Source organism: Podarcis liolepis (genome assembly GCF_965112155.1).
Source record: "Podarcis liolepis genome assembly, chromosome: 8".
In the NCBI taxonomy this organism is placed as follows: domain Eukaryota; kingdom Metazoa; phylum Chordata; class Lepidosauria; order Squamata; family Lacertidae; genus Podarcis; species Podarcis liolepis.
Genome location: NC_139560.1, coordinates 23,738,333 through 23,752,398, shown reverse-complemented (window position 1 = coordinate 23,752,398; position 14,066 = coordinate 23,738,333). Strand labels below are relative to the sequence as shown.

The 14,066-nt window shown below is 43.8% G+C and overlaps 2 protein-coding genes across 3 annotated transcripts in view; one reads left to right on the top strand and one right to left on the bottom strand.

Moving 5' to 3' along the window:
* Positions 1-14,066, top strand: part of VPS13B (vacuolar protein sorting 13 homolog B) — an 883,035-nt gene that overhangs the window by 430,494 nt on the left and 438,475 nt on the right. The window lies entirely within an intron of this gene.
* RGS22 (regulator of G protein signaling 22) overlaps positions 1-14,066 on the bottom strand; it is an 80,543-nt gene that overhangs the window by 19,290 nt on the left and 47,187 nt on the right. Inside the window, exons 20-22 of the mRNA XM_083517219.1 lie at positions 12,270-12,428; positions 10,753-10,821; positions 4,369-4,530 (exon numbers count right to left, since the gene is read on the bottom strand). Coding sequence (XP_083373345.1) covers positions 4,369-4,530; positions 10,753-10,821; positions 12,270-12,428 — 390 coding nt within the window. The remainder of the gene's footprint in view (positions 1-4,368; positions 4,531-10,752; positions 10,822-12,269; positions 12,429-14,066) is intronic.

Below are 14,066 nucleotides of genomic sequence, written 5' to 3'. Positions count from 1 at the left end.
CCCAGAAGCAATTTACACAAAGAAGAACAAAAAGCACTCACCAACCTGAGGAAAGACAACAACATAATCATTCTCCCAGCAGACAAAGGTAATGCCACTGTTGTGATGAACACATCGGACTACCAAGCAAAACTATCAAATCTACTCCAAGACCCTACCTACCAACCTATAAAAACAGATCCCACCACCTATCTGGAAAAAACCACCAAATCCAAAATAAAAGCCTCTCCTATCAGTGAAGAAATCCAGCTAAGAATCATCCCCAGAGAAAAATCATCCAGATGCCCCAAACTCTACGGTCTCCCCAAGATACACAAAGAAGGAACACCACTCAGACCAATAGTCAGCTCCATAGGCTCACCTCTACAAAATCTCGCTAAATTTCTCGCTAAGCAACTTCAGCCCTATGCAGAATCCATCGCTTCACACGTTACAAACTCCTTCCAGTTCATAGAAACAATAAAGAAGCAAAACCTACATCCCGATGACCTACTTGTGAGCTTCGATGTTGTATCTCTCTTCACACAAGTGCCCATTAATGAAGCCTTGACAGCCATTCAAAACAAATACAATCCCCCCGAATACATCCTGGACCTGACCAACCACTGCCTAACCAACACGTACTTCATCCACAATGGACAAAGATACAAACAGATAGAAGGAGCACCTATGGGATCACCCCTCTCACCGGTCATCGCAAATCTGTACATGGAACACTTTGAAACCAATGCTTTAGACAAGTCAGAACACAAACCCAAACTTTGGCTCAGATATGTTGACGACACCTTTGTAATTTGGCCACACGGGAAGGAAAAACTAGATAGCTTCCTCACACATCTCAACAGCCTACACCCCAAAATACAATTCACTATGGAAATAGAAGCCAACAACCAACTTCCCTTCCTTGACGTCCTAATCTACAAAAAACCTGATGGCTCCCTAGGACACACTATCTACCGGAAAAAAACACACACCAACCGCTACTTACATGCACAATCACACCACCACCCTGCACAAATAAACTCCGTAGCCAAGACTCTCATCTCCAGAACCAAACGCCTGGCTGACAAAGACCACTTGACAACTGAGTTACAGAATCTCTCAAATGTGTTAATCGCCAATGGATACCAGCAAAACAGGGTTACGAAGCTAATCCAAAAAGAAACACCCCCCAAAAACCAAGACACAGAAGAAAACAATGGCATGGCCCTCCTTCCTTATATCAAGGGCACTACAGATAAAATTAGCAAAATCCTCCATAAACACAATATCAAAACAGCCTTTTGCACCAACCAAAAAATAGCCAATATCCTCAGAAACCCCAAAGATAAAATCCAGTTGGAAAACCAAGGGGTCTATGAAATACCCTGCAAAGTCTGCCCAGCCACGTACATTGGACAAACAAACAGACGAATAAATGCACGTATCGCAGAACACAAGAATGCCGTCAAAAAAGAAGAAAAAGCTTCCTCTCTTTTCCAACACATGAAAGAAACAGGACACGAAATTAATTTTGCAGATTCCAAATTGCTCTTTAACATGGAACATCACCACAAGAGAATAATCATGGAAGCCATCGAGATAGAGAAACACCCTCACAACATGAACAAGCGTGACGACACGTCCCGCCTGCCAGACATCTGGAAATTAGCCCTCCCCACAAAAACCGACACCAGAACCAGAGGCACACAGAACGCCATCTCCAATCAACCACACCAAACCCAAACCCAGACCCTCTCCACAGATAAATTACAGACACCATCCAGTAGCCAAACCATAGTGGCACCTCCGGATGCTGCACCCCCCTGCAATCCCTACACAGATCTGGCTGACACAGGGCACAAAACCACAGCTCGCCCCTATACACGAAGCCAAGCCAGAGCACAACTAAGTGCAGTACAACCTTCTTCTCAGAAAAACTCTTCACAAGCTCAAGAGGTCAAGACACGAAAGCTTTAGCAACTAATCCACACCTAATGACCCTCCTAAGTGGTACTCAGAATATCACTCAAGAAATCACTCAAGATATCCCTCAAGTAATTAAGGAACAAAAGAAGAAAAGGCACACCCTGGGAACTTCCTATCTGCCCAGAACGTTGGAGGCTATACACCACACCCCCTCAACAGTATTTATAGGAACTCAAACACTGAGATCCTGCTCTGTTCCAGTAACAAGAAGCCGAAAGCACCAGCCTGAAGATGACGAGTGAGACCTCGTCGAAACGTCGCCTAGACACCCCAACTCTTACACGGGAAGACACCCGAAGACACCAAAACCTGCATTCCTGTACCCGTGAAAATCTACGAAAGCATATATATATATATATATATATAGGTATATATATATATAGGTATATATATATATATATATGCAGGTTTTGGTGTCTTCGGGTGTCTTCCCGTGTAAGAGTTGGGGTGTCTAGGCGACGTTTCGACGAGGTCTCACTCGTCATCTTCAGGCTGGTGCTTTCGGCTTCTTGTTACTGGAACAGAGCAGGATCTCAGTGTTTGAGTTCCTATAAATACTGTTGAGGGGGTGTGGTGTGTGGCCTCCAACGTTATGGGCAGAGGGGAAGTTCCCAGGGTGTGTCTTTTCTTCTTTTGTTCCTTAATTACTTGAGGGATATCTTGAGTGATTTCTTGAGTGATATTCTGAGTCAAGATATACTCAAGATATCCCTCAAGTAATTAAGGAACAAAAGAAGAAAAGACACACCCTGGGAACTTCCCCTCTGCCCATAACGTTGGAGGCCACACACCACACCCCCTCAACAGTATTTATAGGAACTCAAACACTGAGATCCTGCTCTGTTCCAGTAACAAGAAGCCGAAAGCACCAGCCTGAAGATGACGAGTGAGACCTCGTCGAAACGTCGCCTAGACACCCCAACTCTTACACGGGAAGACACCCGAAGACACCAAAACCTGCATATATATATATATATATATATATATATATATATATATAACACAAAGCAGGAAAAACTCAAAATAGTCCAACAATGACTGACTCTTTTCTGGTTTTGAGCATGCTCAAAATGATGAGTGTCTGTTGGGCGGTGAGACATGGGTTGGGGCATAGAATGGAGTATCATGGAAAGAGGCCTGCCAGGTTGGCTGAAACTCTGAACAGAAGCACTCCACACACTGCAATATTCTGTTGGTCCCACTTGCCTACTTGAATGCTCAGACAAGCCTTCTGTATATATACGTCTGGCTACCAGAAAGATGGATTCTGAAAACAGAACGATTTTTCAAGTCTTATAGTTGCATGATGAGCCTCCAAATGGATTTCAAACATGCCTCATCTCTATGGCTGTGTACAAAGTATACCTTTACAGCACACCGGAAGCACATTCTCATTTTCCTCAGATCATTCCAGGCTCTACAGTTTAACCCTCACCAATGCACAATTCCAAAGCTGCCCTTAACAAACTATTGTGTGGGCACAGACTTATGTTGAATATTTGTGGTCATCCAGACAAGTTGTTCCTTACAACTGGAGGGATGTGTCTCATTAAGAACCACGCGGCTGTCATCACAGAAGAATTCAACATCTTTGACACAGTCGCCTGAGTCTTATATGAACAATGTGAGGCGTTTTTTGTGTACAAAATGTGAAAATGAGCTTCAAGCCCTCTGGTCTTCCAGCCACATACTTACTCCCTCAACTCTGCTGGAGGAATGATATTTTGGGGGGAGAAAAGGAGGAAGTCTTCACAATGGGTTGCATCGATAGTCTCAGCAGAAATAAAGCAATGGCCCATCAGCAACCCACAAGCTGAATTGGGTCTCCTGAAATCCAGCCAGTCTACCAGCTCAACGGACTGTGTCACTCTAACCAACTGTCCCTGCCTCCCACACTACCAGTCCCGATGTGCACTAGTCACCACTAGACCCTTGTACCGTGTCAAATTCTTCTATCTATTTGGCTACTAAATAATATTATTATTATCATCATCATCATCATTATCATTAACATCTGTTACTGCCTTTTAAAAAAAAAAAAGACTCAAGGAAACTTAAAAAACAATAAAATGAGTGACAAGTTATCCATATAATGTAAAAAAACCAAAAACCCAGCCCTACAAAAACAACACAAAACATTAGCTAAAGCCACCCTAGCCTGTCCCGTACTGAATCTGGCAAGCTCAGAGTGATAAAGTGTGTTCTGATATCCATCTCCAAATCAGAGGATCCATAACTATCATCCACCTGGCGTGGAGAGTCTCTTGCTCCAAAAAGCCTCAAGGAATCAAGTGGTCAGCCCCAGCTTTCCCCTATCCCAAAGAAATACCATTGCAGATATAAATGCCACAGTTTATGAGAAACTAACTGAGTTGTTTCCATTCCTTGATAGCCCTGTACCTTATATTTCTGCACTTCCTGCCAGAAGATCACTCCATTCTCCAGTAAATCTCCTTTCAGTGACACATAGCGTTGAAACTGATAGGCTGTGATTGGATTCAACAGGGCTTTGCGGAAAGTAATTATTTCCCGAGATGAAGAAACCCACTTACTGTCCAAATGCTGTCAAAAGGAAAGGGAGAAAGCACAGTGAGTAAACTCTGTTTTGAAAAGCAATACTACAAGCATTAGTTAGGGTAAACTGCCTGATCCTTATCTTTGCAATGACCCCCAACTTTCAGTAGTTTATTACAGGGACACAATAAGAACTTGGCAGCCATTTTCTCCCTCCTATTCTTTTGTTTGATTTGGGCAACATTTCTTTGGAAGGGACGAAAGGGAAAAGGAAATGACTAACAGTGATTTAGAACATATGACTCCATAGTGTAAGTATGGAAACAGCCATCATTGTTGATTATGGCAAGAAACTCTTTTTTACTTTTTCTTTTGCAGGCGGAGTGGAAGGGGTTATGAAGAGAAGGGGAAGAAGATCAGTTTGAGATCTTGTGGAAACAAACAAGAGCTGGGAAGAAGCAGGCAAACCACACAGCCTACACATCTAAAACTCCCCTTGACAGCAACCTCACTAATAAAAGCCGCTTTGAAATCCACAGCCACAAGCACAACGGAAGCTGAAGATTTGTTGTTTCTGGAACTCAGTTTCACCAACAGTAAAACGCAGTTGAATGTCATCAAGACATTTAGAGGATCTTCACACTGAGAAACTAGGAGCATGTAAAGCAGGTGCAAACAAGGAGAAAGCTCAGAAATAAAACTTGAAAGAATTGGAGAGAATCTATGGGGATTAAACAAAAGACAAAAATGACTGCAGAATCAAAAAGCTTCTCTTCCCCCATTCCAACAAATCACTTTTACGTCACTCATCACCAGCAGCAGTGCAAGTTTGCAGTGCAAATCTTACAGCAAGGTGTAAACCACTTAGGGGGTTATTTACAATTAAGCGGTATATTAATTCTGTTAAACAAATAAATAAATTACGTATGGAGCTCTCACAAATACAGTGGTACCTCGGGTTAAGAACTTAACTCGTTCTGGAGGTCTGTTCTTAACCTGAAGCACCACTTTAGCTAATGGGACTTCCTGCCGCCGCCGCACCGCTGCCATACGATTTCTGTTCTCATCCTGAAGCAAAGTTCTTAACCCGAGGTAATATTTCTGGGTTAGTGGAGTCTGTAACCTGTTCCCTGTTCCCTGTTTCCAGGCTATTCTTTACCTCCCATATCAAGTCTTGACTTGAGCCAAGATCTCTGCCCACCTTTTAAAGAAACTTCCTACCTTTCTGAAACAGCCCAGACAGCTGGGAAATGAAGTAAGCAGAGATAACGGAGCAATTGCAAGGAGAGGGGGCTTTACATGGTTCACTTGCCTCAACCCTCTTTAGAATTAACACACACACTTTTCTTTATTTCTCAGGCTCAAGGTGTGAATCCCAATGCTTATGCAGTCAAAACAGCAGCACTCATGTAGAAGATAAAGGTTTGGGGGAACACCAGATTTTGCAGAAGTTTCTTTTTAAAAGATCATTAGGGGGGAAACCCTGAAAAGGGGAATCTGCAAAGCAGCCCAGTGAGAAATGAGCATGATCAGTGGTCTCAGAATGCTGCCCAACTGTTTCACGGCAGGAGGGGTGCAAAAAGAGGGGCAGAAGGATTGGAACAATTAGCAGGAGCACTCCACACCACAAAATGCTTTAGCAGGCACTGTAACTCAGCGTTATACGACACACAGCGTTATACGACACACTAGAAATCTATCATTATGCTAGAGGAGATATCTATCACACTTCCATTGGGCACTCTTGGAGCAATGTGCAAACTTACACATCTCACCCATTAGTATGTGTCAGGTGTGCCTGCCTCCAGGGGTACCATACCTCCTACGGGGGGACGGGACATGAATAGGTTTCCCTGTTGCAGGGGTGCCATCTTGGATAAAATATTGTGGTGGTCCAGGTAAGCCCCACCCTGCATAATCAATCACATGACACAGTACACACACCCCATTTGAACAGGAATGTCCATCAACTTTGTCGGGACCCAGCTCCCTCAAATATTTTCGGGGGGGGGAGCATTTTACCAAGGATGGGGGAGCTGTAGTCCTCCTGATGTTTCTGGAGCATCATCCCTAACCATTGACCATCAAGCTGGGGCTGACAGCTGTTGAAGTCCAACAACATCCAGAGGTCCAGGAGACACCAAGCTTTGCTTCCTTGAATTTGCCTGGTGCTATTTGGACCCTGCAAAACTTGGCTCTTGGCTCTTGCTATGACATACTTCCCAGTCCTGCCTTTGCCTGTATTCCCTGGTTTTCCTACACCTGACCCTGCCAAGATATACCTCTCTGTTTCTGATCTAGCAAATTGCATTCATATCTCAGCTGGCTCCTGGCACTGGCAATATGGAGCCCAGACAAAAAAGAAAAAGTCCCCCACCCCTTGCATAATGTATACAACATGTGTTATACAGAGCTTGCTGCTCTTTGAGAAAGAAAGGAAAAATAGAACAGAAAGGCAAAAAGCCCTCCTGAGATGACATGTTACAGTGCTTTAAGATGTTTAACAATTGATATGATCTTTGCATTAGAATGCAGTTCTAAATGAAACAGATACTGTGAGATATGATTAATCCTGCCCACTTTGCTACATGCTTCAGATTCTTTTTTGGTGACTGCATTTAATCGCTCTCAATAATAAATTATCTTCCAGATGCTGGAGTGAACAGCTTGTCCCAATGAGTCTAGTGAATGCAAAGCACTGAAAATGTGCATTAAGGTTACCACATTAATCCCTGACCTTACAGTCACGGCAAACAGTTACATTTCACGGAAGTCCAAAAAATAATGATGTTATGGCAGCAGTGGAGTTGTCCGGAACCCAGTTGTCTTCTTGCACATGCAAGAGCTTCCTCAAGTACTGCAGCTTTGCTGGCATGAAATGGTGGTCCAGATCCAAACCCCAGTCTGCCAACTGCCTGCATCTGCCTCAGAAGGCAATGGAATGAAGCAAAGAACTAAATACGCCTTTGCAAGAGTCTGCCCTTGCTCAAGAGGTAACACTGTGGCTTGCACAGAAAGGGATGTGTCTAGCGCCCCTGGAATTAAAAATGTGTGCCTATCTCCTCAGGAAGCATTTACATGCCCAGTTACGCCATGAGCAGTTTCCTATGTTAGATAATACAATGAATGCATCTGCAAGTCGCTTCCATATTTATTATAAATCACCTTCTAAACAACTATCTCAAGTCAAGAAGATAAATGAAAACAGTTTAAACAGTGAATACATTGAAAACAAAACTGAAAACATGCAAAGTAAATATTCATGATAAAGACCCATTTATCCAGCTGGGAAAACCAGTTGGGACAAAAATGTATTTGATTGTTCCTGGAAAGTGCAGTTAGCAGGCGCCTGTCATATGCCAACAGGGATGCTATTCCACAGAACAGCGGCAGCTACACTAAAAGCCCTGCACCAAGTTACTGCTTCTGGTATCTTTGGAGAAACTTGCAGGGAAAACTCTCCCACCGACTGCAGCATTCTAAAAAAATGCATACATGTAAATCTTGTAGTGAACTCAGTTGTCTGGCTGCTGCTCCCTCTGTAGCCAAAGTACCATCCATGCAGAAGAGGGAGGTTATCACCAGGCTCAGAGGAACCCTAAGACTTGCAGAGTACAAAAAAGAACTTGGTTGCGGGGGGAGGGACTCCTAAGGGCAGGGCACCTGAAAATAGCCTAGTGAGCATGCTCAGTAGCCACAGAATGCTGGCCTACTGCTAGAGGAGCCAGAAATAAGGAAATAGAAAACTGCAAGAGTGGGTGTGCTGGAATGGAGTTTCCTGGAAGAGAGCATGACTAGCTGGCTAGAAACCTGAATAGGAGCAATCTGCTATCCTGCTGTAGGTACCACTTGACTTATTTATATATTTGTAGCCATGTTTGCAGCTCATGGCAAAACATGCATGTGGTACCCAGTCTCCCATCCAGGCATAATCAGACCAAGATTTCCTTAGCTTCAGCAGCAGTTACTGTAGCTTATGCTTTCAGATCATGTCCCCTGGGCTCACTTAAGTTGGCACGTTGTTGTTGTTTAGTCGTTTAGTCGTGACCGACTCTTCGTGACCCCATGGACTAGAGCACGCCAGGCACTCCTGTCTTCCACTGCCTCCCGCAGTTTGGTCAGGCTCATGTTTGTAGCTTTGAGAACACTGTCCAACCATCTCGTCCTCTGTCATCCCCTTCTTCTTGTGCCCTCAATCTTTCCCAACATCAGGGTATTTTCCAGGGAGTCTTCTCTTCTCATGAGGTGGCCAAAGTATTGGAGCCTCAGCTTCAGGATCTGTCCTTCCAGTGAGCACTCAGGACTGATTTCCTTAAGAATGGATACGTTTGATCTTCTTGCAGTCCATGGGACTCTCAAGAGTCTCCTCCAGCACCATAATTCAAAAGCATCAATTCTTCGGCAATCAGCCTTCTTGATGGTCCAGCTCTCACTTCCATACATCACTACTGGGAAAACCATGGCTTTAACTATACAGACCTTTGTTGGTAAGGTGATGTCTCTGCTTTTTAAGATGCTGTCTAGGTTTGCCATCGCCTTTCTCCCAAGGAGCAGGCGTCTTTTAGTTACATCCTTCTTAAGTTACCATTTCAGATGCAGGAGCGACGTAAGAGAGTACTGCTATGCCACAGGAATGATTGACCGGAAGACTGGCATCCAAACCATGACCTCCTGTCCACATTTTGGGGAGCTCCATTACCAAACTGTACCGCATTATCAAACACAAGGCTCGCGTGGCAGGGGCTGGCAAACCAGGCAGTGAAGGGCAAACAAGGAACTCCGGCAAAGAGCTTTGCAGCCATTCAGGAACTAGCCTTGGAGCTGCATGCTGACCAGACAGGAGCCACCTTCAAGGTATGCTAATGGGTGAAGCAGAGCTTCTACATGGTGACTGCACAAGCAGAGGTAGGTGGCAATTCTGGTTCAGTTGATGGGGGTGAGAAGTGATCTTGTCTATTTGATTTACTTGCCTCCCATGGGTTCCAAGCAATACACTGCAGCTCAGGTTGTTTTGAGATATAAGTGCCTGTAGATATCAGCAGCGTGGGAAAACAGTGTTTCGACATAAGGAAAACGTTTAAGGACAAGATGACTAATTTAGAAGGCAACAATTACTTTGAAGAATGACACCACTATGGCTTCCCCATGATCTGAAGGCCATAAGAGTTTAAGATGGAATAACCACAGACTGATAAATTAGACAATGCTGGATTCTGGGAATTATTCATCACTCAGTACTGTGCTGAAAGTAATAATTCCTCCTCACCTCCCTTTTTCCTTCTCACAGCCCCTCCCCTTTCCATGTTGCCTGCACTGCCTTTTGTTCCAGATACTCTCCCACTGAATGCCTGCTATACTGTCTTGTTTTCTGGATGTATACTGGTAAACATAAGCATGTATCCAGGTCAGGGATGGGGGAGAAATTCAGTTTGGTTAGGATTTTAATGTGAACCTAACCAATTCCCACTCCCCCCCCCCGCAAAAAAATCAACACTATTCTCACTATCCTTCAAAATTCTTACTCCTCCAAATTTTGTGAGGTCGTTCTCCAACCAAATTATGTGAAGAAAAACACAGTTATTAGGGGAAAGTGTCTGTGAAAATGCATATACAGTGGACACTCAGGTTGCGAACGTGATCCGTGCGGGAGGCACGTTCGCAACCTGCAGCGCCGCATCTGTGCACACGCGGGTCGCAATTAGGCGCTTCTGCAGATGCACAAAGTGCAATTTAGCGTTTCCGCACATGCGCGAGTGCTGAAACCTGGAAGTAACCCATTCTGATACTTTTGGGGTTGGCGTGCTGCGCAACCCGAAAACGTGCAACCTGAAGCATCTGTAACCCAAGGTATGACTGTATTAGCGAAAATGACATGAAATGCATTTTATTGAGCAGAATTGCTTTCAATGATGTCTATATTAGAAGAAATTCTCACTAAAATTTGCTCTCACAAAAACTTTTTTTAAAAAAATTGCAAACTGACTTGTAAATGTGGACATGGAAGTGTTAATCTAGTGACATCTGGAGGGCTGCGAGTTAGCCAACCCTGGTTCACAGCATCATGAAAGGAATAATGATTGCATGTGCCCATCACCAAGTCTTTGTGCCCAAATGTGCAAGGATTTGAAAGTACTGAGCATACTTACAGAGAAGTAAATCCCACAGAGTTCAATGGGTTTTACTCACTAGAAAGTGTCCTTAGTACTGCAGCCTTAGAGGTATGTAAACCCAGAATACAATCAAGGACAAGAGGTAACAAACATAGCTTGCCTTCCATGCTTCTGCTCTCTTCTCAAGTCTTTGAATTAAGATATCTTCTGCTGCATCGTGGAAGTGTGGCTGCAAGGAGGGAGTAGGAAGCAACACAGTAGTTATTGTGGCTGTGCACCTTCATACTTTGAGTGCTCATTATAACAATGTAGACTGGTGGACAATGAATTCCGGGGGCAAGGAGAGGATTGGTAAAAATTAAGATTGATTGTTCTGTCCCTAGGAAAGCAGGTGACAAGTTTCCATTGAAGTTAGGAAAATGTAACATTGTGTGCACAGATTGCTTGTGTTTGTCATCTGAAAAAGAACCTTTTCTAACCTGAGGGCAACACTGCCTTGTAGCTAACCTCATGTGAATTGTGGGCAGAGCCAAAAAGGTGTGTATAGCCAAAGCCTACAGGGCCAGCTCACAATCTCTCTCACAAATGCACATGAACACACTTTGCAGATATACAACACACGTATGCACTCTCCCACATAAGCTGTCTTGTAATGGCAGGAGGTTGTGTGGGAGTCATCCTTAAAATATGACAGGTATGTGGGAAAACCACAAGGATTTGTTTCCTGAAATAATCTGAATCTGGTCGCTTTCAGAGAGAGAATACTGAACTGAACAGACCACTGCTGAAAAAGTACAGCTGCCCATATATCTGCATATGCTCTCGCCAAAAGTGATTATCTTTCCCGGTCAAAAACCCCCAAATATATAAAAGAAATCCTGGAAAACAAAAACAAAACCAGGTTTCACTCGTTTCTTTCTCTGGCAAGTGTGTGAACAGCCAGCAGCACTACCATAAAAATCAGTGAAGTGAAGACTATGCAAACTCACTAGTTTTTCCTCTCTGATGTGGCACCGGGCTCCAAAGCTCATCCCACCCAGTAGACTCATTGTGCAATGTAGCAAATAATAATTCTTCCACAGTCTGTCAAAGGCCTGGCTGATAGCCAGTCACTGACACTGCCTTCCTTAACAATTGTGCAGGAGAAGAAGGGATCAGAACCATTCTTAAAATAATAGACAGGCCCAGATGGGAGGATGAGGAGGGAGCCGTGTGAGAAACAGACAGAGCGGGGTGTTGGGAAGCCAGCTCATTTTCTTTGGGCTCATGTTCCTCTATGCTACTCAGCAACTTCCAGATTCCAATGTGTGGCTGGATTGCATTTGTGTGCTCTAGAGAGAGAGGAACCGTGTATAGAGGCTGGAATTCTACAGCAAAAATTAAGCTCTCTGCACATGCAGAGCACTCCCCAATACACACTTCAAAAGTTGCCAGATGTGGAGCCAGACTTCAACATGTCTTTGGTTGCTAATGGGAATACCTGCTAGATGGGGTGCATGAGAAGCAAAACTGCATACAAAGCTATGAGTCTTATTTGGCTTTCTTCACATATTCTCCTGTTTGCAACCAATTCCGAGCCAATTGGCCATTCTGCTGTGTGTCTGCCTCACCCGCAAGTAAACGACAGGTCACCACAAAGAAATAATAACGAGGCAACGCAGGCAGGTGAAGCCTTACCTTTACCCTTGTCTGTGGTCCTGATTCTTCGCTTGTATAAAATAGTGGCAGCCACTGCTTCTCTAGTCTCCTCTGAACACACTTTTGAACATCCAGCAGGATCACAGGAACAACTTGTTCGTGAAGTAAATAACCCCAGCCTCCACCTGATTTCATTATCTAAGGAAAATGCGGATATATCAGCAAAATATATTGCCCTATACCTTCAAAGCACATTTCCCCTCTCAAAGCAGTGGTGTATTTATTGTGTCTGACACCTCTGGGCAGAAAGATTTGCTGCCCTTGAGAAAAGAACTGTACACAAAACTGTCTCTGATGTTGAGGTGGCAGCCTTCCCAAGAGCCACTTCAGGGAAGGCACGCAGCTGGTATCTATCAAAGGGGGCTGTGGTGGGGAGGCTCTTCTGAGGAAAGGGCCTCAATTGAGGGGCGCTACCCTTTGAGGGTCATTGCCAGTGCAACACCCTTGGCATGGCCTCCAGCTGCAGTGGCCCAGAAAACACCATCTTGCTAGTGCCTCTTGAAGGGAGCAGGGGGAAGTTCTCTGAGAAGAGCTGGCAGAGCTCTGAAGCTGCTGCAGCTGTTGGGGACAGAGCAAGGAGTTGGAATAGGTGTCCGCATCCTGGTGCCTCTTCTCTCTCCCCAGCCGTGATGCAACGCCTCCTCAAATTCACAAGTGCGCCAGTTTGCCCACCTCAAGGGCGCTGTGATTTGTGTCTCTGTTAGGGCTAAACTACAATGCCCAGAATGCTTTGAGGGAGAGAATGTGCTTCAAAGGTACTGTATAGTGTGTACACAGCCATAGTCCAAAAACAACTAGAAAAGCATGAATAATTTCTATGAAAAACAAAGCCTGGCTACTGTGCAAAGTACAATCTAGAAATTCTCTTTCCTATCAAATAATTGTTTATGCAGACATAGCTAAACTCAGCGACACCAGGATGGTGGTACGGTGGAACAGGGTCACCAATATGACACCCCTGGGTGTCTGTGTGCTCACTAGTCCTCCCATGGCAGCTGTGAAATTATCTTAGGAAATATCTCCTCAAAAATCCAAAATGCACAAGGGACTGTATGCTCGCCCTGCTCATTCCCTGATTTTCAGCCTATTGCTGTTCTGTGTCAGCTTCATTTCTGTTCAGTCTGGATCATTCTGTACTGGGTTTTAAAAATTAAAAAACACCCAAGAGCTGCATATAAATTGTGTGCACCTTTCGTATGCAGCCAGATGGGTGGGGTATAAATAATAAATTATTGTTATTATTACTATTATTCCCCTAATTTTATTTATTTAGTTCCATTTTTAAACCACCCTTCACTGGTAAAGATCCCAGGGTGATTCAGAAAACACAGCAAAGTCATTCAATTAAAAACAACAGAAAACATTAATCTTTACTTTGAAACAATATTCAAACAAACACATCAGCAGAAGGCAATATCAGTGTATCTGCCCTAAAACACATTTCTCTCTTTAAAGCTTGAATGAAGAGATTTATATGCTTTTCAAGGCATTCATTCTCTCAAATGTATGCTTTTATAAGTATTTTCCATGCAAAGCAAGGGATTTTAGTGCGGTTGGGGTTTTTTTTTTATTTTAACAGTGATTAGATTGCAAAATTCGGACACACACATAACTGGATTAATTGCTACGTCCCAATCCACATATAAATGCAGGTGAATTACATTGGTGAATTATGCTGGGTTTGAAATGCAGACAGAACAAATTTCACCCCTAGTGGAAGAATACTTTTGTATATATCTTGTCACCTTCAATGATTTTATACCAGGGATTTTATAT